General features: G+C 42.6%; 1 protein-coding gene across 11 annotated transcripts in view; it reads right to left on the reverse strand.

The window, feature by feature from the left end:
* Positions 1-23,245, reverse strand: part of CELF4 (CUGBP Elav-like family member 4) — an 869,014-nt gene that overhangs the window by 122,528 nt on the left and 723,241 nt on the right. For 7 of the 11 annotated variants that reach the window (XR_010301405.1, XR_010301404.1, XM_064140833.1 and 4 more), the window contains exons 4-5: positions 8,153-8,281; positions 1,363-1,442 (exon numbers count right to left, since the gene is read on the reverse strand). Coding sequence is in view for 9 of the 11 variants with exons in the window: in XM_064140833.1 (XP_063996903.1) it covers positions 1,363-1,442; positions 8,153-8,281 (209 nt within the window). In the remaining 2 variants the exon portion in view is untranslated. The remainder of the gene's footprint in view (positions 1-1,362; positions 1,443-8,152; positions 8,282-23,245) is intronic. The other 4 variants (XM_064140834.1, XM_064140830.1, XM_064140832.1 and 1 more) reach the window with 1 other exon arrangement.

A 23,245-nucleotide genomic window follows, 5' to 3' on the forward strand; every position in this document is an offset into this window, starting at 1 on the left:
TCTCCTGTCTTCCTCTCACCTCTGTCACATGAGTTTGTAAGACTACTGGGACATGGACTAACGTTTTCTTACACCTTTCTGTGGTACTCTGTTCTATGGGACTGCAAAACTTGATGTCTGTTTATAGAAAGTATCACTTTGGGTCAATGTTTGAAAGAAAGTCATTGAAAGTACTTCTTTGGGATACCTCAGGAAAGATTCCCACAGTACTTCAATATGGGATTTTTTTCAGTAATATGGCTAGTAAACACTTATTATGCGAAACTGATTTGTCTAAGATGGGGTATCAAAAATTGAAATCTTGATAATTTGCTACATTTAGAACCCTTTTCCTCTGTAAAGAACTTTCTATTTTGGGCCCTGAAAAGATCTAGAGACAATCTGTCAGGCCCACTTTAAACTTATTTGGATAAATTCATATATTTACATTAGAGCCTCTTACAGAAAGAGAATTTTTAAGCTCTTAGATATTCTTTACTGAGTTTTCTTGCATCTTTTCCAATTTGTTGGCATGCTTCTCAGCCTTCTATGATATAACCTATGAGTAATTAGTAATAAAAATATTACACTATTATAATAAACCAAAGCATGTTGGACAAAATTGTCTTTTCTTGCTGACAGTGAAATGTCTTACATTCCTCTGGGTCTTTATGATGGTGTACAAACATCATTTTGCAAAGAGAATGCATCTCCAGTTCTACTTTCCTGACCTATCAGGCTCAAATCCCCACATTACTAGCTAGTTGTTCAAGCGGAATGATCTTTCAAATGTTTCCTGTAAGAATCAGTAGTTCTGACAGTCTTTCAAACGTTGGATGTAGGAGATCATACTTATGCCTAGGTAGGCACTTTTGCAGCAGCAGTGAGTGGCACTCATCACTGTGTGATTTGTCTAGATTCTAGTGTCATCATGTGAACTTGCTGCTCTCTGCTGAACACTTTCGAAAAGTTTGTTATCTAAAGGCAGGCACTCTGTGGGGAGGGAAAACAAAGAAGCCTTTAGGCACACATTTCTGCCTGCTTTATCCCTCTGATGGTTGAGAGGTTACACTCATGGTTAAGTTTAACCCTATGTTTTTGGCATCTGTGGACCATATGCTTTGTTTTTTCAGGTCATCAAAACAGCTGGTGATGCAACAGAGCATCCCTTGGGCTTTTGCCCCTGTGTGAAATGACAATGTCATCCTGGCCCTTTTGCTGGTCAGCTAAGCACACCCAAACCCCTGCATGCCTGAGCTATTATCCATTTTTCCTCGAAGATGAGCTGCAAAGCACAGATTAATCATCCCTCCTCCTTGGTCAAATCACAGGACAGCTAAGGCTGGACTAATGCTTGCTTGTCTGTGTTACAGAGCTACTCACCGGCATTGTTTGGCTACCATGCAAGGCATTGATGGCTGCTTGGGCCTCTGCATGTGAAGAGTATTTCACAAAAGCACATCCTGAAAGAAGAAAAAGAATGTAAGAAAGGTTGCATAGATACTGTTCTCATAACTCATAAAGGCAATTGTGCAGAAAGTGTAACAACCAAATGTGCTCCTGGTTATTCTGTTCCAGAATCTTAAGGCAAAGCTGGACCTATATTTCCCACACTGCTTCTAATGGTCACTGGTGGTCACACTGAACTCTTATGTTAAGGTTTAAGGGCAAATAGGTGCATTTATGAATTTGTGCTAGAATGCAGAAATTATTAACACTTCAAAGGGTCTTGTGCACCACTAGAGCAGGGAAAGGTATTGCTAGCACTCAGCTACAAGAAAACTGACGCAGTGAGAGGAAGAGTAATTTCCATATACTGAGGGGATTTTTGGAACAGACTGGAAGAGATCTGAGAACTTCTGGTTTCCTTGCCCTTCTATTACTGCCAAAGACTCTTTGCCTTTTAATCAATTTGAAAAGCCCTAACTGTTTCCCTACAAAGGTATAGACTACTGTCCAGGAGATAACAGTCCTGACAATGGGATGGTTCTCCTTTATTCACAGAAAAGTCGGGATTGAAAGGGTCCTCAAGGATCATCTACCTCCAACACCTCTTGCCACAAGTAGGGACATCTTCCTCTAGATCAAGACACCCAGAGTCTGACCTTAAAAACATCCAGGGATGGGGCTTCCACCCAGGGTTTCCCTGTTCCAGCATCTCGCCACCCTTATGGTGAATAACTTCTTTCTAATGTGTAATCTAAATCTACCCTCTTCTAGCCCCATCACTACCTGACATTATAAAAACTCTCTCACCAGCTTTCTTGTAGGCCCCCTTCAGACACTGGAAGGCCTCAATAAAGTCTCCTTGGAGCCTTCTCTTCTCCAAACTGAACAACCCCAACTCTCTCATTGTCATAGGAGAGGTGCTCCTGCCCTCTGATCATCCTTGTGACTCTTCCCTGGATGTGTTCCAGCATGTTCATATCCTTCTTATAATAGGAGTACCAGAACTGGACACAGTACTCCAGGCAGGCTCTCACCAGAGTGATGCAGAGGGGGAGAATGACCTCCCTTGCCCTTCTGGACATACTTCTCGTGATGCAACCCAGAATATGATTGGCTTTCTGGGCTGCAAGCACACACTGGAAGCTCATGTTGAGCTTCTCATTCACCAGCACCCCCTGAAGTTTGTTTCTCCAAGGCTGCTTTAAAGCCAGTCACTGCCTAGCCTATGTTGGTGCCTGGAATTGATCCAACCAAGATGCAGGACCTTGAGCTTGGCCTTGTTGAACCTCATGAGGTTGGCATGGATCCACCTCTGCAACCTGTAAATACCCCTCTGGATGGATCCCTTCCCTCCGTCGTGTCAGCCATACCACACGTCTTGGTGTAGTCAGCAAACCTGCTGAAGGTGCACTCAATGCCACTGTCCATGTCACCAGTGAAGATGTTAAACAAGACTGGTGCCAGTATTGATCTGAAAGGGACTCCACTTGTTATTGTCCTCCTCTTGGACATGGACCCATGGGCAGTCACTCTTTGGATGTGGCCATCAAGCCAGTTCTTTATCCATTGAATGGTCTGTCCATCAAATCCATATTTTACCATCTTGGAGATTAGGATGTTGTGTGGAACAGTGCCTAAGGCTGTTATCTCAGGTCCAGATAAATGACACTGGTTGCTCTCATCTGTTGATGTGACCTTGTCATGGAAAGCCCCCATGTTGGTCAAGAATGATTTGGCCTTGGTGAAGCTGTGCTGATTGTACCCAGTCACCTCTTTGCTAATTTTCTGCCTCATCAGTGCCTCCAGGATGATCTGCTCCATAATCTTACCAGACACAGAGGTGAGACTGACTGGCCTGTAGTTCACTGGATCATCCTTCTTTCCCTTTTTGAGAACAGGAGTTATGTTTCCCCTTTTCCAGTCAGTGGGAACGTCATCAGACTGCCATGACTTTTGATATATAATAGAGAGCAGTTTAGTGACCTTGTCTGCCAATTCCCTCAGTACTCATGTGTATAGGGTTAACACTCCAGGGGGAGTAACCCTGAACCTGACCCTAGGTGGTCTTGACCACTCCCCAGGGGTGGGTCTGACCACCAACAGGTGATGGTTAGCCCACTTCCCTTTCCTGTACCATAAAAGCAGGGGGATTTCCTGTCTCACTTTCTCTCTGCATCTCCCTGCATACCACCATTACCATCTGTTCCTGGTTTCTCTTTGTTTTACCACATGGCCATCACCATCACAATTGGGTTGTATTTATACATTTTGGATTTGCTTTCTCTTCCCTATATCCTTTGTAACTTCCCTACCTCAGATACCTTTTAAAGTTATTATTAAACCCTTCTTTTTAACATCCAAATCGAGTGAGATTCATTTATTTGTGTGTGCTTACCTTTCCTCTCTCTCTACTTCTAATTCCTTTCTTTGGGAAAGGAGGGGGAAGAGGGAAGGGCGCTCTACAAATTGTTGTTTGTTCTATCAAATTTGTCCGAGTCTCTGGAAATTTAAATTAGAACCAAGACACCATGGATGTACTCCATTGGGTCCCATGGACCCTTTACAGAAACTGTAGAAGGTCCATACACTTGTATGGATCTATACAGTGCAGAGTTAAAACTGAATGTTAAAACACTTTCCTTACAAACCAGAAAAAAAATGAGCCCTATGTTCCCCAAAATGATCACTGCAGTCTGGGGGAAGTGAGGCTAAAGAAAGCAGCGGTGTCTCTTAATAAAAAATAGCAAACACATATGGAACTAGCTTACAGTTATGAACCCTTCACGTTGTATTACCCTCTCTGAACTGTTCTCAGACTGTATTTCAGGAAAGGCACAACGACTGTTGCTAATAGCTGGATCTAATTTATAAAGAGCTGAAAGGAGACAATCATGAGAAAATGAGATAAATATACTTCATCTGGAAACAATAGGGATCAATTATGGCATAATCGCAGCCCAGCATTCCCATGCTCCTGAGATACTGTGCCTTCCTCTTCATTAATCAGAGATAATCCAAAATTAATGTGTTGAATTATTTGTGGAGATTCTTTTATGCTTTCTGTCTCTAAAAAGAAGATGCTTATTAGCAAATATGCAAAAGCTTTCCATACCCAGTCACCCATTGCACTTACTATGGGATTTTCCCCTGAAAGGCTGTCATTATGTTGAAGGCTTCGCCCTCATCAGGTGAAATTTACCCCTGTATTGAGTGCAATGAGGCACCTGAGCTATTACTAGAGCTTGGTAAAAGTGGGAATGGAGAGTAACAGGCATTTATCTTGTTTAATACCCTTGCTGCTGCTTTCTCTTACTACTTACAGTAGGTTTCTAGGTAGCAGGACAAGTGAAAATTTGAGTTTTACTCATGTATGGTAGCAAGGTGATAGAAGAGATCTCAGCATTTTAGCCTTTTTGTTTGTGTGTTTGTGTGTTCAACGAGGTGGGTTCTGTGCACAACACCAAACGTTCACATAATCTCTTCTATTTCCATTATCAATGTCCTGGAGTCCTGTATACCCCTAAATTCCTCTCCCTCTGTGGCTTGAATGGGAGAGGAAAAGATGCCTGTTTCCTCCCCCCCACCCCCCCCCACCCCCCACCTTGCCCTACAGGCGTGAAGAGGGTGAGCAAGGGACCCATCAGGCACGAGGGATGCCTGTGCAGTGCCCGCGCTGGAATCGGGCTGGGATTGGCTGTGGTCTTCGCACCTAGGAAGTGGTAACTTTACTCTTTGTCTAGAGAGGGTATAAATATTGGGGGACTTCCCACCTTAGAGATCGTGCCTGCCTGAGCGTTCCTGCCTGCCTGAGACTTCTCCCCCCCTCCTCGCCTGGCCTGGATACAGAAAGAGACCAGTGTTCCGAAGGACTGCTTCACCCATCAACACCTTTTGTGTAGACCTTAACGACCCTTAACGACTCTCCTGCGGCTTCTGAAAGAGAACCCGAGAAGACGAGCAGCAGTCCACCCTTTTCAACCAGCCTGGCTGTGAGTTGTTTGGCTCAGCTTTATTATTAAGAAAACGTTGTTCATTTAATAGCTAAAGCCTTTTCCACTTCTGACTTCCAAAATAGTCAAATTATCTATGGTGTCCTGTAGATTTTCTCAAACGAGCTGAATCTGGTAATTAAAACTAAATTAATTTCTGCATATAGTTTTGGGGGTGGGTTTTGGGAAAATAAAATAACTCTATTTTTCTATAAAATTCCTGACTCGGCCACATTAATTCCCTGCCTCCACAACAATCACATCATGAGTAGAGGACCTGAGTCATGCTCTTCTCCCCTGAACAATGGTACCCCTTTAACTGGAGCAGAGGTGGATTTTGAAGAAATTTTGGCAGACAGACATACAACCTGCTCTGATTGGGGAAATATATATACTATTAAAAATAATTTTATTTATTTTTAACTTCCTTAATTCCAGATTATAGAGCGGGAAGGGCTGCTTTTACTGTCTTGCCAGCTATGAGGAGACTGGGGAGTCAAGGCTTAAACTGATAACAGCAGAGGGTGTTAAGAATTCTCCTGTTGAACTTCTGGTGACATGGGAAATCTTTACTTTCTGTGCTTCTGAAGTAGACGACTGCTGAACGGAGGCTAAAGAGAAAAGCAGGACAAAAAAAGAAGAGGATGTGCAGAGAGAAGCAATGCAGACCCTGTGGGTCCTGCTGGTGTGCTGAACTGGAACCACCTCAGCTTCCTCACTTGAGGACTCCTGATGAGTACTTTTGCACTCCTGGCTGCACACTGGTGAGTTTTACCCAGGCAGGTGTGGGTGTGTGTGCGTGCAGAAAAGCCGATGGGATCTGATTACTATCTGTCACTTACACAATCTGCTTAAATCTCAACTTAGGTAGAATATAAGCCTTGTGGGTTTTACTCAAAATAAGTACCCCACAGTAACATATGTCACATATTGGTTCCTAGCAGATGGAAAACATTACAGACTGGGAATAACTTTGTGGGAGTTGTGACTTGCTTTACTGTCTCCTAAGATAAGGGCACTAGCCTTCAGTTTTCTGTTGGATTGACTGTGCTCTGTGTCTCTGTGTGTGTGCGTGTATGTAACTGTGTGTGTGTAAATTAAGAGCTTCACGTTCTCAGTAAATAGCACCAGCAAATGGAAGTTGGTAATATTAACTCTGTCAAGGCTCAGTATTGATCCTAAACAGCTCAGTGAAATGCAAGCCTGACACTACAGCCTACTAGCACAAATAATTAAACTGGTTAGCAATATGGAGCTGCCACTCAGGTTCAGACTCATAATGAAATTGTTTTAAAAAAAAATTAAGATAGAACAGCTATGAATACAAGTCTGTGGGTTGGATCTCCTTTGGAAATTATTTCTTTCAGATCTCAGGCATTATTGCCTTTGTTATTGTTCTGTTTAACTCCTTTATCGTTAGAATCTGTTCCATGCAATTCCACGTGGAGGAAGACAGATTAGCTTTTTTGCTTTTCCTCAGTTTACTGATTTGTTCAGTGAATGAAGTGCTTTAACTCCCTACCCTTATGATGTCTGGAGCTTTTCTAGACCATTCTGGGCTGTAACTTTCCAATGGAGGAGTCCCTGTCTTTGGGTGTCAGGAAACCAAAATAGCCATAAAATTGAAGAAAGGTGCCTACAGTTTATTTACAGTGATTTATATCAGCAAGATTGAGCTTTGCTGGAGTATATCAAACAACTGCTTTATAATACTAATCCAAAGGGGTTTTTTTTTGGCTGCTAGTGAGTTTATAGCGTGGCAATATCTTTTCCCACTATATTTCTGTGATTTGGACTTTTTGTCTCCTGGTTGCAAAAATATGTTGGTTGATGTTGTCACATGTCAAAACACGCAGTGAGATATGGACTGTGTCTAGCAGGACTGGTCTTTTCTTTGGAGCTGCACATCCCACCACAGTTTATGATATATTACACACAGATCAATATTTAATGGACACATTATACTGTCAAGAGAAGCGGTCTTCCTATTCAAATTGAAGTTACTTTGTCTACAGACTGACAGGGTGAAAAATGAATTGTATTCAAAAGGGAAGCCTCATTCTTTCACCTGGGCTGCAGCAAATGATCCTTTGGATTTTGCTATCTGGATAGCAATCTGGGTAACAAGTCGTGCAAAAAAGTAAGGTGTCTCATTTGGCAATTAAATATTTGCATGTTTCTTGCTGTAAATGTCTACTAAGTGTAGTAATCAAACTAGTACCTATACTCTTGTAAACCCTTCCTAGTGTGTATCTCTGCAAAGACTGAGCAAATGAGGAGAAGACCTTCAGATGGTGGGTAAGAAATAGACAAAGGTGATGGTAGAGCTGTTGAGTCGATATGCAAAATAGTAACATTGGCTTTGATTAAATGAAGGGTCTGGCCTGTTCAATTGGGTGGGGAGAGCACATCTTGAGTGAATGTAAAGGCTCTGTACGTGGCGGGGAGATTCTACTTTGCAAGCAAGCATTAATAGTCATCAGGCTGTACATAACAAGACAGAGCTTGTTGGGGGTATGTGCTTTTAACTACAATCAGCTTATTCCTCTCATGCACAAGCAGAATAGTCACTATCAAAATAATGGTCTTCCTTAGCAAATGTGACCCTGTCCCTAATGTAGGAGGTCCCAATGGCTGCATAGTGCCTTTGTCATGACATAAAATTATATTTATATATATGTATATACATATATATACCGAGACTGAGTGTAGCTTGACATAAGCCATTATCTTACCTTTGCTATTGCCATCGGGTCCCCGAAGGATTGTGCACTCCTCGATGTTGCCAAATGCCTCAAACAGCCTGCGCACATCATCCTCCGACTGCTGCTTATTGAGCATGCCCACAAAGAGTTTTCTATCTTCTGGAACAAAATAAAGAGATGCTTACCATATTTCAGGAGTGATGTGAAAGCCAAGATGGCTCAGTATCACATTCAAAACAAATGATGATTTCATTGAGGTGACATATTTCAGAAGCTGCTAGTCTTTTCAGGTGGTTGGATCAAGCAACCTTAACAGTATCTGACTTTCAATGAGTATTTGAAAATAATTTGGCAATTTAAAAGAAGCCAGAACACCAAAAAAACCCAAACAATAAACAAGCATACAAAACCCCAGCCCACCAAAACTAAAAAGTATGTGTTTATATATAAATCTTCAATTACTTTTCAAAATCTAGGCACCAAAATCTTCCAAATAAGCTTTTTCTCATGATTTTTTTGCAGTCAGCTTGCAGTAGCTGAAGTAACATTTTTCACACTGTGGTCCAAGTGGAATGTGGATAAAGACAGCATAGAGAAATAAGTCCAAATGAAAAATAACACAACTTAGTCGCCCTTGCAATACTAAATAAGTTGCAGGAAAAAACGTGTTTAACATAAGCTGGTTTAAATCAGGATATAATAGAAATCATTGCCTGCAAATAGAGATTTGTTATTCATTCCCACTCACAGAGATATACCTACAAGTCTGGATGAGTTTTTAATTACGTTTTTAATGTTCATTTGAAATAAGTTGCAAGTTTGAAACATATATTGTTTTTTGAAACATAAAATCAACTTATTGCTACTCTCTGAGATAGTTCAGGCAGGTGGTACTTCATGTCAAAGCAAGACGTCTGCTAGCAGACAACTGTATTTTGAATGAGGAAGGCTATTTATACTTGAATTATACCAAGTATGGGAATCCTCAGTTTAGAATGAAACACCTTCAGAAAACATGGGCGAGAACAAGCCAAAGTAATGAATGATAAGTTGGTTAAAATACCTCAGAGATCACTGAGTCTCCAGATCAGGTTTACACTTATAGAATAGTACCATTACACCAAGAAAAAAAAAGAAAGAAATTGACATGGTTTCCATTGTGTATGTAAACAGGCTACCTGCACATGATTCATAAATGTCTTATTTCTCATTCATTAAACACACGTAAAAGTGTGAAATGAGGTGAGGTTTTTTTTTTTTTTTGCCTTTTCAGAGCAGTTTACAGTGCAGATGTAACCAATTTGAATAAATATATGTAAATAAATAAATAAATACTTTGCTTTTTACACTTATTTAATTTTAATGCACATGTTAACCTAAAACTGAACAAAACATTGGTTTGCAGCAACTCTCTTCTGGCTGACTAATTGGGTGATTTATGTCACTTTTGTTCACTGAGAAATCATCGGCGTAGGCAATCTGTTCTGCTTCAACCAGTGTTTGATCAAAATTCCCCTCTCCAAGATGCACCTGCAAATTGGCAAATTGCTTTGTAGCCTTGGATGAGGATAATTTTTCATGCCGTGGATACTGAGTGAGGATATTAAGATCTTTCAATTCTGCAGCTGTGTTATCTGCGTGAACAAAAAGTGTACTGCCCACAGAAAATGAGGTGTTATGTTGCCTTCAGTAGGAAAAATAGGTTGAGGAAGGTAGATGTGCATTTCTAATAGGGGAATAAAAAATGGAATATGTTTCTGATAAACATCTTAAGGTAATAAATGTGCCTATTTTATGTTGGAATCCATTAAGCAAAGGGACTGTTCGAGGTCTTTGCTGACAACACAGTATATGTTGTTGTCCTGGAGTCCTGTGCCCCTAAATTCCTCTCCTGCCCGGACTTCGGGGGGAAAGGGGAAAAGCCACCTGGTTTCCCTCCCCCCCCCCCCCCCCCCCCCCCCCTCGCCTGCCCTGCAGCCGTGAAGGGGGCGGAGACTGCCCCGTGAGTTCCCGCACTGGAGCCAGGCTGGGATTGGCCGTGCGCTTTCGCGCCTAAGGTGTGGTAACTCTGCCCTTTGTCTAGCGAAGGTTATAACTATTGGGGGTCTTCCCGCCTTTGGGGTTCCCGCTTTGGATTTTGCCTGTGCCTGGACGTATGTCTCAGCCTGAGCTCACACACTCCCCTGTGCCTGGACTGCAGAGAGACCAAAGGATTCACTTTCCTGTTAGGCACACCTTTGTCTGCCTAACGACCCTTAACGACCCTTAACGACTCCTGCAGCCGCTGGAGGAGGAAGACAGACCGCACGAGCCAGCCTGAGTGAGTTATTTGGCTTAGCTTAATTTAGTAAGAAACTGCTATTAATTAATAGCTGAGTCCTTTTCCAAAATCTGACTTCAAATATATATAGTCAGATTATTAATGGTATCCTTGTAGAGTTCTCATGCAACTCAACCTGTTTATCAAACGAAATTAATCTTTGTATATATAGTTGTGGGGGCGGGTTTTGTAAAAATAAAAAATATCTATTTTTGATAAATTCTCGACTCTGCCACGAATTAATCCTGCTCTCCGCAACAGTTGTCCACACCTCTAGATACCTCACGGACCCGTAGGGTGCTTTGAACCTTTAACAGGTTTGTTTCAGTGGTGGCCAAACTCATGCTTGAAGTAGGAGTACCTGCGTTAGCACAGGCAATTTGACTAGATGATCTCCAGAAATACCCTCCAACCCCTACCCGTCTGTGATTCTAAGATTCTATGAAAGGTGAGGTACAAGCTTTAAAGACACAGCTACTCAAGTTGAGCATGCACTCTGTGGAACATCTTTCAGATTAGTCCTACACAAAGCCTTGGAGAAAGAATCCAGTCCAGTCTTTAGTGATTTCACAGATGCTGGAGAAAAAAAATCAATGCAGTGATTGAGACTAGCTGTCTTAGAAGTTGGAAGGCATTTTAGGAAAGAGACAGAGCAGGGGAATGAACTAGAAATACCACTCACAAAAACTTTCTTTGCCTAGAAAGTTTGTGCCTTGTAAATACTTTCCAGCACAGAGGAATCATCTGGTATGTCATGCTTTTTACAGTTTCCCTGGTTTCAAATAAGCTGCATCAGCAAAAGCACTTGTATAGCTGTGTAACTATATTTTCACTAGGCATTTTTGCTAATATAAATGTATCATTAAAGAAAAAAAAATCACATCCCTCCTCTGTCAGCAAAACTCTCTAGTGTGGAACTGGCTTGAAACTGCCTTGTCTGGTTTAGTTTATGCAAAGCTAAAACCAGATATTTTAAAACCCATTAAAAAAAAATATATATAAAATTAATTTTAAAAAAATATCACTTTTTCTGCATCTTAGAATGAGTCAATTTAAGGAGCTTGTTTTTTTTTTTCTGTGAGTAATTCTTCTAAGAAAGTGCTGCATTTACCTTTCACATCCCAACCCCACCAGAAAGCTCAGCAGCATGTTTTAACAATGCTCTTTTGACATCTCAGATGGGAAGAGGGAAGGAAAGGTCCAGCAGCTAAGACTATTCAGTGTGTTCCATGTCTTGGTTAATGAGTTTCTCCTTTAATGCAATGTATGGGCCTCATACAACGAGCACCCCTACTCACTGCTGTTCCAGCTTCCAAACAAAATCTGGTATGTTGTGCACTGGATCAACTACTTCCTAAATATGTCTGGACAAGGTCATGAGACTGCCAGATTAGAATTGAGAAAGGATGTTCTGACATCAGTGAGATGTGTCTGAGCACCACAGGTGCTCCACACCAAATGCTACCACTGCCCAGGCCAGCTCTACATCCCATAGGAATCAAAGCTTTATGCTCTGCATAAATTTGGAGTAGTCCTTAATCAAGTGGCTTTTGAGCACTGCCTGTCTATAGAGTATCATCCCTGATACCCACAGTCCACATATATCACCCTACTGAGTTCCATGCTTCCTCCACTTTCAGTGAGACTCTATCCAAATTATGTGCATCAGGATTCACATCAGAATTTCAGAGCACTGTTGAAAGAGTCCTCCATTATCTCTGTTATCAACCTCTATGTGGAACAGAGTGGTAAGAAGCTTTGAGATTAGTGTCCTTAAGACTGAGGCCCCAGGAAAAACTGAACACATGGTCAAGAAGAACAGAAATATGACTGTCCAGAAGCAGATGAGAAGGTAAAAAAGAGGCCAGATATGAAAATGATCTGGAATGCCCTCAGCATGAGCTATGGATATGACTCTGTACTCCAGCCTAAGCTGGTTGGTGGCCATAGGGGAGGGAATGGTACCTTGCAGTACCTCCCTGTCCTACATAACAGAGATGGGCAGTCATTACTAGCAACTCTATCTCCTCCCTACAAGGGAAATTAAGGCAGTGCCCTTGCTTCATATGTCTATGGATAGTTGTGATGAAAACCTATTTAGTGCGTCTTTCTCAAGGCTGACAATGCAAGTATTGATGCACATCTGAGCATCTCCTCTTTCATCAGGAAGGTTCTGTCCAAATTTCTGTCTCTTATGCACTTTGATGTGATCTTTTCAGCTTCCACCTCTCACTCAAATTTAAGATATTAGCAAAAAATACTTGTTGATGCCATGATTAGAGACATTCCTTAGCAGCGACAGTCCAAGCAGTAACATTGCGTGGTAGCATGCAGACTAAATGTAGTGTCCATGTAAGTCTCCTCTCCCCACACTTTTGTTTTCCTTCAGTCCCCATTATCAGTCTTTCCACACCTAAGCCCATCATGACTGATGGGCCGATAGGAATAATCATGTATTGGCTGTTTCTCTGTGCTGTGACACTCAGGGGTGTCATGGAGGTCTACCAGGTGCATGACAAGGACCTCACCATGACTGGCTCTGACAACACTGAAAATCAAGGTTTGTCCCAAGTCTAGCCCATTTCACCACCAAACAAGACCACAGAATCATAGAATAATAGAATGCCCTGGGTTGGAAGGAATCTCAAAAAGTCATCTAACACAACCCCCTCTGCAGTCAGCAGGGCATCCTCAACTAGATCAGGCTGCCCAGAGCCCTGTTGAGCCTCAATTTGAATATCTCCAGAGATGAGGCCCAAACCACCTCCCCAGGCAACCTGTTCCAGTGTTCCACTACTCTTATGGTAAATAACTTTTCCTACCAACCTAAATCTGCTCTTATCTAGTTTGAAGCCATTGTCCTTGTTCTGTCACTGCAGGCCTTTGCTAACAGTCCCTCTTCAGCCTTCTTGTAGGCCCCCTTCAGGTACTGGAAGGCTGCTATTAGATCTCTCCGGTGTCTTCTCCAGGCTGAACAACCCCAGCTCCCTCCCTCTTTTTGTAGCAGAGGTGCTCCAACCCCCTGATCATTTTCATGGCCCTCCTCTGGACCTGCTCCGTGAGGTCCATGTCCTTCCTGAATTGAGGGCTCCAGAGCTGGATGTAGTACTTCAGCTGAGGTCTCACAAGAGCAAAGTGGCAGAATCACCTCTCTGGATCTGCTGGCAACACTTCTTTTAATGCATCCCAGAGTGTGATTGGCCTTCTGGGCTGGAAGTGCACACTGTCTGCTCATAAAATCATCGAATCAACCAGGTTGGAAGTGACCTTCAAGATCATACAATCCAACCTAGCACCCAGCCCTAGCCAGTCAACTAGACCATGGCACCAAGTGCCTCATCCAGTCTTATTTTAACAGCTCCAGGGATGGTGACTCCACTGCTTCCCTGGGCAGCCCATTCCAATGCCAATCACTCTCTCTGGCAAGAACTTCCACCTAACATCCAGCCTATACTTCCCCTGGCACTGCTTGAGACTGTGTCCCCTTGTTCTGTTGCTGATTGTCTGGGAGAAGAGACCAGCCTGGCTACAGCCTCCCTTCAAGTTGTTGTAGACTGCAATGAGGTTACCCCTGAGCCTCTTCTTCTTCAGAATAAACAAATCCAGCTCACTCAGCCTCTCCTCACAGAGCTGGGTTCCATCCCTGGAGGGCTGGAGGCCAGCACACGTTTCACTATCTCAACATTTCTCTTGAATTAAGGAGCCCAGAACTTCTATTCCTTTCACAATGACAAGTAGGGAGAGAATGGTCACAGCAATGGCTAATTAGATTAGATCAGAGATGTCTCCTTGTGACATTTCCAGTAGCCCCGTGAAATCAGGCTCCCCTCTTCTTGACCACTCTGCTAGAAGTGGAGGCTTGTGCCTGTGAGGCTGCAAAGCACAGTGGTGAAGAAATACAACTTGTCAGATAAATATACAACATCTACAGATCTTCCCAGTTGTGTTTACACAATGCTTTGGCACCTTCCACAGTGAAAACAGAGGTTAAATTATTCCTTGTTCTATTTGTATTTAAATATTATGTTTCTGTGATAAGTGTAAGGCAAAGGTGTCAGACAGGCCCAGCTGAAGAAGATAACATGAATGGAAGGTGAAACACAAGAGCATTACAAACTCAGTGTTGAGACTATATGGGGAAGCAGAGACACTGGAGTGAGGAGCGTAAAGATAGGCACTAATTAAAGAGTCAGAAGGGACACTGAGATGCAGGATATCTGACTCTCTGTGGAGCAAGAGGACAAGAAAAGAATCACAGCAGTTGTGGAGGGACTGGAGGAAAACCAGAGCCACTCACAGAGCCATGACACAGGTTTGTGTTTATCCAGATCATAGAATCATAGAATCAACCAGGTTGGAAGAGACCTCCAAGTTCATCCAGTCCAACCTAGTATCCAGCCCTGTCCAGTCAACTAGACCATGGCACTAATTGCCTCATCCAGGCTTTTCTTTAACACCTGCAGGGAAGGTGACTCCACCACCTCCCTGGGCAGCCCATTCCAATGGTAATTCACTCTCCCTGTGAAGAACTGAACTTCCTCCTAACATCCAGTCTATACTTCCCCTGGCACAACTTAAGACTGTGTCCCTGTGGTGGAGGGGCAGCAGCCCCAAAACTGAGGCCTCTCTATGCCTCTACATGCCTGGACATGTTTTTCTGCCAGGACCCATGGCAGTAAACAGGTTGTGTAACACACACACCCCCAGTCCGTGTACCCCTGGGGTCTGCTCAGGTGATCCCCTATTGGGAGGGTCCAGGCAAACAGCTACTGCCTATTAAGGTAAGGTTTTGGCTTACTACCAACCTGATTGGTCACTTTAGATGGCCAAATGAGCCACGAGTCTCAGCTCAGAGTCTATAAAGAGTGGTGCAAAGGAGCACCACGTGTTCAGAGTGTTCAGAGCATTCAGAGTGTTCAGAGGATCAAGCTCAGCTCTCTGATCCACATAGCAGTACAGTCCTGCTTGCATGGCCTAGACACAGAGTCAGTCCCTTACTCACTTGCAAATGTTACTGAGGCTCAGCCCTCTATAACTGATCTCAAGGCACAGTTAAGCTGTCTGTGAACCCTTTGAGAAACAGAGCTCATGCATGCCTGTGTTTGGTACATATCTGGGGAGCCGAGAGCCCCCTGCCTAAGCCTAGAGCAGCTGTACATACTGGCTTGCTATCCTGCATTTATCTATGGAGCTCAAGTCTCCCTGCAGCCTGGCAGACCCTGCTTGCCAGCTGTCCTGTAAGCCTGGAAAATTCTAGGCTCAGCAGACCCTTCCAGACTGTCTGCTAACCTACAAAGACAGCCTGCTAGCTGTGAGATGACCGTGTCAGAAGCTACATGGACAAATCCTCCTCCTGCACCTGGAAATCCTGCCCGCTGATCATCCCGGGACACGGCATCCAGAAGCAGCAGCACCGAGGCAGAGACCACTGCACGCCAGGAAAGAAGGTCAGAGAAATCCTGTTTACCCCAGAGACTGGGAACACCTTATAATTTTGCCTGCAAGCCAGGAGAGATTCCAGCCTCACCAAGATCCGAATACTGGGCACACGCTGTGACACAGTCCTGGGAGGGTGATTAATGATAAATATTTAAGAGCAATACATTTAAGCAAGCTTTAATTCCTTTGTAATATAAGTTACCTCTGTCTTAAGAGTAGACACAGTTTCAGCCCTTGCTGGGCAAACAGTATAGTTGTTAACAGACATTAAGCCTAAGGGAATCTTTCTCTCTGTCTATAGTTGTTGATAATTTGATATTTCCATTTAATGATCCAATCCCTGTAAATATATCCCAGCTATTTTCATAACCTTGCACATAAAGAACTTATTATTCAGTGGTTGGGGGTGGTACAAATTTGTATATATTAATTTTAATAAATAATTTTATAAAAATTAATATCGCCTCAAATTAATTTCTGACCTCCCCCTAACAGGGGAGGAATAAGAGAAATCCCCTCCACGGCAGTCCCCTTGTTCTGTTGCTGGTTGCCTGGGAGAAGAGACCAACCCCCACCTGGCTACAGCCTCCCTTCAAGTAGTTGTAGACAGCAAAGAGGTCATCCCTGAGCCTCCTCTTCTCCAGGCTAAACAACCCCAGCTCCCTCAGCCTCTCCTTATGGGATTTGTGTTCCAGGCACCTCACCAGCTTTGTCACCCTTCTCTGGACATGTTCCAGCACCTCAACATCTTTCTTGAATTGAGGGGCCCAGAACTGGACACAGGACTCAAGGTGTGGCCTGACCAGGGCTGAGTACAGGGGAAGAATAACCTCCCTTGTCCTACTGGGAGGTTCCTGATGCAGGCCAGGATGCCATTGGCTCTCTTGGCCACCTGGGCACACTGCTGGCTCATCTTCAGCCTACTATCCACCAGTACCCCAAGGTCCCTTTCTTCCTGGCTGTTCTCCAGCCACTCTGTCCCCAGCCTGTAGAGCTGCTTGGGGTTGTTGTGGCCAACAGATAGCTCTCACTAATGTATGTGTGTGTGTGTGAGGATTCCTCATGTGAAACAGAGAGATTGGATCCCTGTATCAGGAAAGTATATGCCATCTTTACCACCTAGAGTATGTCTCAGAAACAAAGAGTGGCAGATTTACCACCTTACAGCCCAGGCTAATCAGAGGAGTAAATCAGAAGATCACTCTAGTTTCTTCCAGCCATGAAATCTCTTATTCTAAAACCTACAAGTCCTCTTATTTCACCCAGAGTTCGTTGCCCCAACATCACACACTGATAGTGTGTGTGGCTTTCTCATGCAAGAACAAAACTAGCATTTGCATATTTCTGTATCAAAACAGCATCCTCTGTGTATGTGCATCGCATTCACAAAAGCAGCTCTCTAATGTTACTCAATGCCGTTCGCTTTCTAAGCATCAGGTCCAGGTTGCTGTATGGCTTCATTTCAGCAACCAGATGCTAATTAATTCCATTATTTATATAGCTAATAATTATTTGTCCCTGCTGTTATTCCCCTCCTCCCTGAACATTGCTTGCACACACAGTGAAGAACCAGCTGCAGTGCCTCAGCCCAAGCAGAGAGAAAGCCTTTAAGCTTATTTCCTCAGCACAACAGAACAAGCAAGCAACTTGGAGAAGTTTTCTGTTCAGTTTTCTTTCTGGTGCATAAGACCAAGTGGCACATTAACCAGAAAGCAAGCAAAAGGCAGAGTGGATTTTACTTACTCACTCTCCTGTCCAGTCCTCAGCACAAAAGGGAGAGATGATGGTGCTGAGGTGTCCAGCATAGCACCACACACAGAAACACAGAATTATCTGGGCTTTGGAAGAGACCTTTAAAGCTTGTCTTTTGCAATCTACTCTGCAATTACCAAGGCCACCTTCCACTAGATCAGGTTGCTCAAATACTCGTCCAACCTGGCTATTTGTTGGAATGCAGCATCTGCATTCTCTGGGCAATCTGTTGTGTTGTTTCACTACCCTCACAGGAAGGATTTCTTCCTTATATCTAGTCTGAATCTACCTTCTTTCTTTTCTTTTTTCTTTTTTTTCCCTTTTGTTTTTGTGCTAAAATCTTGCTTACAGTTCTCTCCTTTAAGTATTGAAATGCCACAAAAAGATCTCCCCCAGAGCCTTCTCTTTTTTCAGGATGAACATCTCTAACTCTCTGAGCCTTTCTTCATAGCAGAGGTGTTCCATTCATCTGAACACTTTTGTGGCCTCCTCTGGATCTGTTCTAGCAAGTCTATATCTTCCCTGTGCCAAGGACTCCAGACCTGGACACAACAGTAGAGGTAAGGTCTCAATAGACTAGAGTAGAAGGGCAGTCTCACCTCCCTTAACCTGCTGACTACACTTATTTTGATGCAGCCCATAGGCTGCAAGTGCATATTACCAGCTCATGTCCCTTTTTTTATCCACCAGTACTCCCAAGTTTATGCAGTAGGATCAGAAATCTGCCAAGGTCACAGTGTTAAAAAAGAACTATAAACATGTTTGTTTGTTTGTTTGTTTGTTTGTTTTCAGATAGTTATGGGCAGGTTATCCTCGTTGGGCCAAAGAAGAAAGGAGGAGATAGGCAACAGAAGTCTGAGCTGCAAGTGTTCTGAGTGCAATGAAAGTTTGAGTCCAGCTCTGAAATGAAATCTTCAAGCTCAAACTGTCTCCTGTCTTGAGTTGGAGTGCCCTGCTGCTCCTCTCAACCCCTGTTAATCAGGTGGATCAATAGGCTAAAAGCAGGGCATTTCCTGGGGCCTGGGCTGCACATTCCTGTTGTCATTTTCATGGCAGTCCTACAGTTCTGTGATGATGATTACAGCCCTTTCCACAGGGGAAACGATTACGAATTCTGTTGTAGCTAATTATAAATTAGCTAATTATCTTCTCTGTGGTACCTTGCTGGAAAATACATGAACCTTGTAAAATGAAGGTGTTTCAAAAATTAGGACGGGGAAGAAAAACAACAACTAAAAGCCCAACCCATTCTGGAAACAATGGAAACCTGCCACTATCTAGCTCCTAACAATAGCAACCAAACTCTTCTTCCACCTGCATGGGCTTCTGTCTCCCCCTTTTTTACTCCTCCTCCCCATATCAAACAACATCCACGAGAGGCTTATTCTGCTGCAGGCTTTAAAATGTTTGCTGAGTTCACCTGTTCCTTGCAGCTGGGTGTTGTGGGGCATCCCTAATCACATCTTAACAGAAGTGATTTCTTTGTGCTGATGTCTTCCCCTCCTCCCTCTCTGGTTCAGTTTTACTTAACAGATTCTTTATATCCCATACGTTAGCAGATATGATTGCACAGCTGCCGGTTTCTGACTGCTTGAGACAGAGGCTTTGAGACACCCGGGCTAGAGAGAATAACAGCTAATCTGAACAGCTGTGTGATGGGGACAGCGCAAATGAATGTAAACCCAGGTGTGGGAGCATAATTCTCCACAAAGAAGAAAACTTCATCCCACAGGTGCATTACTCTCCACTGTTACATCTGAAAAACTTAGTTTGAAGGATTTCTCTTATTTAATTGCTTGGCTGCACTCTGGGTCTTGACTTGGACATGAAACCTGCATACAGAGTGGAAGAACAGCTGTATGAGACAGAGCGTGTTTGTCTGAGTTGGTGTGCTGCCTCTGGCAATAGCCAGTTGTGGATGTCTAGGAGAGTGTACAAGAACACAGGAAGCAATTTTATTAATCCTCCCAAATAACTCTCCTAGACTACAATTCTCTGCACTTTAGAGACTTCTGGAGTTCACAGGATTTTTTTTTTAAAATAGGTAATAGTTGTCAAAGTGTCTTTCGTTGATGTAATTGTTCAGTGGACTTTTGAAACCATGAAAACTGTGAGCACAAATCACATCTAGCAACAGGGCATCCTGCACCTTAATTAGACAAGGAAACTTTTTTTCTCCCTTTTCTTTTTCTTTTTTCTTTTTTCTTTTTCTTTTTCTTTTTCTTTTTCTTTTTCTTTTTCTTTTTCTTTTTCTTTTTCTTTTTCTTTTTCTTTTTCTTTTTCTTTTTCTTTTTCTTTTTCTTTTTCTTTTTCTTTTTCTTTTTCTTTTTCTTTTTCTTTTTCTTTTTCTTTTTCTGTTTCTATTTCTTTTTCTTTTTCTGTTTCTATTTCTGTTTCTTTTTCTGTTTCTATTTCTGTTTCTTTTTCTGTTTCTATTTCTGTTTCTTTTTCTTTTCTTTGAGCACAACACAAACTATTTTCAGTAGACAGGCCCTAGATCTTGTTCTGGAAAAAAAGTGGAAATTATTCCTGATCTAGTTATGGAACAGTGCACTCAAGAGGATATGCAAGAGCTTGACCAAAGTTCCTGTCATTTCAGACTCCTACCTGGGACTCCTAGGTTCCACATCAAGCTGTGCTCTGGATATACTGAAAGGCAAAATTACTTTTCCCTTAGAGTGATTTGTAATTCCTGGTTCCAGAGAGATGGATGACCATGTAGTTACTGCTACTAAATACTTGCAATACATCTCTGTCAGGGACAGCAGCCTCAGTGGAAATAGGAGCTATGTGAATTACCTGCAGCCTCAGTTTCTCTATCTACAAAAAGAATAATTGGTGCTTGCACCAGGCAAAATTGGACATTGCAAATGCTCCTCGATGTTTGCCACAAGCCAGGAGTACAGGGAACTCTAGCAGTAATAATGAAAGACACCTGTCAGGCTGAACTCCTTGATGATTTCTATCAGATTAGAGTGGCTCAGGCTTCACCATTCCTTCTCTATGCAAGAAGGAGTTTGTGGTGAGGGTAAGTCAAATCAGGGTTTAATTCTCTGTGGAAAGCTCTGCTTTTGCAAATAGCAATGACTATGGATCTTGCAGTACTGTTCCAGGGAGAGATTTTTTCATGTCCTGCATCAGTGTAATCCCTAAAGACAGTATCACAGTTATCTAGTGTCTGTGTCTAAAAGAAACACAGATGTTGGCTCCATGAGCATCTGGAAAGAACCTTCTAAGTGAACTGAAGTGAAATCCAGCCTTAAACCTCCAGTCTCATCTGAACAGTTCAGATGAAAACACACTCAGGCTTCTTTCATGCATGTAGGCTATGGACAAAACTTGGGGAACAGGCCAAACAAATCCTGCCATGAAGACACAGTCTAAATGATTTCTTAAAGAGCAAACTCTTCTTGTACAGCTGAGAACATTGTAACCCCAAGACAAATATCAGTAGTTCTGACTTGCTGAGCAGAGCCGTCACAACTGTCCATTGCCACGAGATTCAATTCCCTGTGCAAATCTTAAATGACAGGTTTTATGGTGTTTGATATTGAGCTGGGAAAACAACTTGCAATGACCCACTTTATTAGCAGCCCTTGCTTAAGAAAACTGGTGGTGAGAGACATCTAAAACTTAGTGTCATATAAAGCACAAAGAATCTTCCTGATTTATGCCTTACAGATCATAATTCCTCCAAGACCATTCATTATCTGAAACACCCAACTGGAATATTTCTGAGAATGATTCATGAAGTGATGCTTTTGAGGAAAAGACCCTGGAGTCAAAATCTGGTCTTTCTAGATTCAACATATAGCCCAAACACGCACATTCTCTTCATCATCCTTCTATAGCAGGAAGAATGTCTGAATTAAAATCAGTTTTACAACAACAGGGTGGGGGGGAAAATCTTTTCCCATAGATACTGGCAGCCATTGTTTACAGCTCCCATTTCCTGGAAACACTCCTGAAAGTGTTCATGGGAAGAAAGCAACTAAGGAAACACAGAACTGGTCTATGCAGAGGTGTCCATCTGTGCCACAACTAAGCTTTGCAAGTCTTTCCATGATTCTTTGGGCTTACTCCTTCTGTAAATTCACAGATGTTTCCCAGGATGAGTCTGACTTATTTCCTGAAAAAGAAGGAGGTGAAGGAGAAGACTGTCTTGTACTATCAAATGGACACTGAATCACACTTTGACACTCATCTTTCAGAGGCAGCTCAGATTTGAAAACAACTGCTAAAGCCTTTGGTTCTGGGGAATTTAACACATCTTAATTCCTATGTGTAACATCCCCTTTTCAGTCTGTGAACTCACAAGGCTGAGGCTGAGCCGGAAGGGCCATTTGGTTTTCACATTCATTCAGAGTAAAGTTTATAAGCTCTTCGATGAACTCTGTGGGTCCAGCGGTGTCAAAGACAGAATGTCAGGAAAACAAGTTTCACTTCCTAAACTCATCTCACCAGTGACCTGTTGGGCCTTTGAAACCTCTTCCAGAAACTGACAAGGCCAAGACATTAATCTGTGGTAGCACTCCAGCCTTGAGCACTCATGACTGTTGGAACAGCAAAGACATGGGCAAGAAAGGGGATGGGAAGGACGTATTTTCCTTACAGAATCTGTGACGACATTTCATATCAAATTAAACTTCAGCTTTTAAAGACTTCAGTGGAGGTAATTGAAGCACTTCCTCAAAATTGCCTGAACCTAAGTGTTATCTCTCTTTCCCCCTGTATATCATCCCTTTCCCCCAAGCCTGAGACAGCCCTGCATAGGCTCAGCCTCCTTAATATTAAAGATGGTGATTAAATGGGATTCACCAAAAGACAAAGGGCTGAAAACCTGCCAATTGTTAATCCCTCTTTCACTGTGCTTAAAAATTCCATTTCCTTCATTTGAAGAAGGGAGGGGGGAAGAAAAGAGAATTATACGCCTATGTCTAATTTAAATTCTGGCATCGCGGGTCCTGTTCCCTTCTCCCTCTCTTGACGTCTGAATATATTCCTTTATTACCATTATTACAGCTTTCTGATTGCATTAAAATTCATCCACACGCTTCTCTCCACATTCCACTTTTCTTTTGCCAGTTTTTTTGCTAATTCCCTTTTTCTCTCCCCACTTCCCTCCTCACTTTCAAATTATACAGAATGTCATTAAAGATCTCCACAAAATGCCTCAACTCCTTTCTCTCTTGCTTTTATAAACTTACTGGCTTTCTTCCTCTCCATTCCCTCATCTACAAACAAAGAAAATGAAGGAGAGGCAGAAGAATACAATAATAAAGGAATCCAAGCAGCATGTCTCACAGGTCTCAATAACACCTTTCCTACATCATACAGCTCCAGGCCTAATGCTCACTTCAGTTATGAAGCTGTATTTCACACAGAAGTTTGTATATTATTTGTTTGATGCTTGTACCTGGATTTCTCTGCTAAAATCAGAAGCGGAGTGTGCCAGGCTGTGTGTGTAAGCTTGAAAAAAAGATTATTCTGTGTAACCATATGGAGAAAAAAAAAAGAGGTAGTAGAAAGAAATATAATTTCACTGTGCTTTGTGGAGCAAGAGCTAAAATTCTAAGAGATTTGTCTGTGAATGTGAGCACTGGAGCCCGATA

Source organism: Pogoniulus pusillus, chromosome Z, assembly GCF_015220805.1.
Source record: "Pogoniulus pusillus isolate bPogPus1 chromosome Z, bPogPus1.pri, whole genome shotgun sequence".
In the NCBI taxonomy this organism is placed as follows: Eukaryota; Metazoa; Chordata; class Aves; order Piciformes; family Lybiidae; genus Pogoniulus; species Pogoniulus pusillus.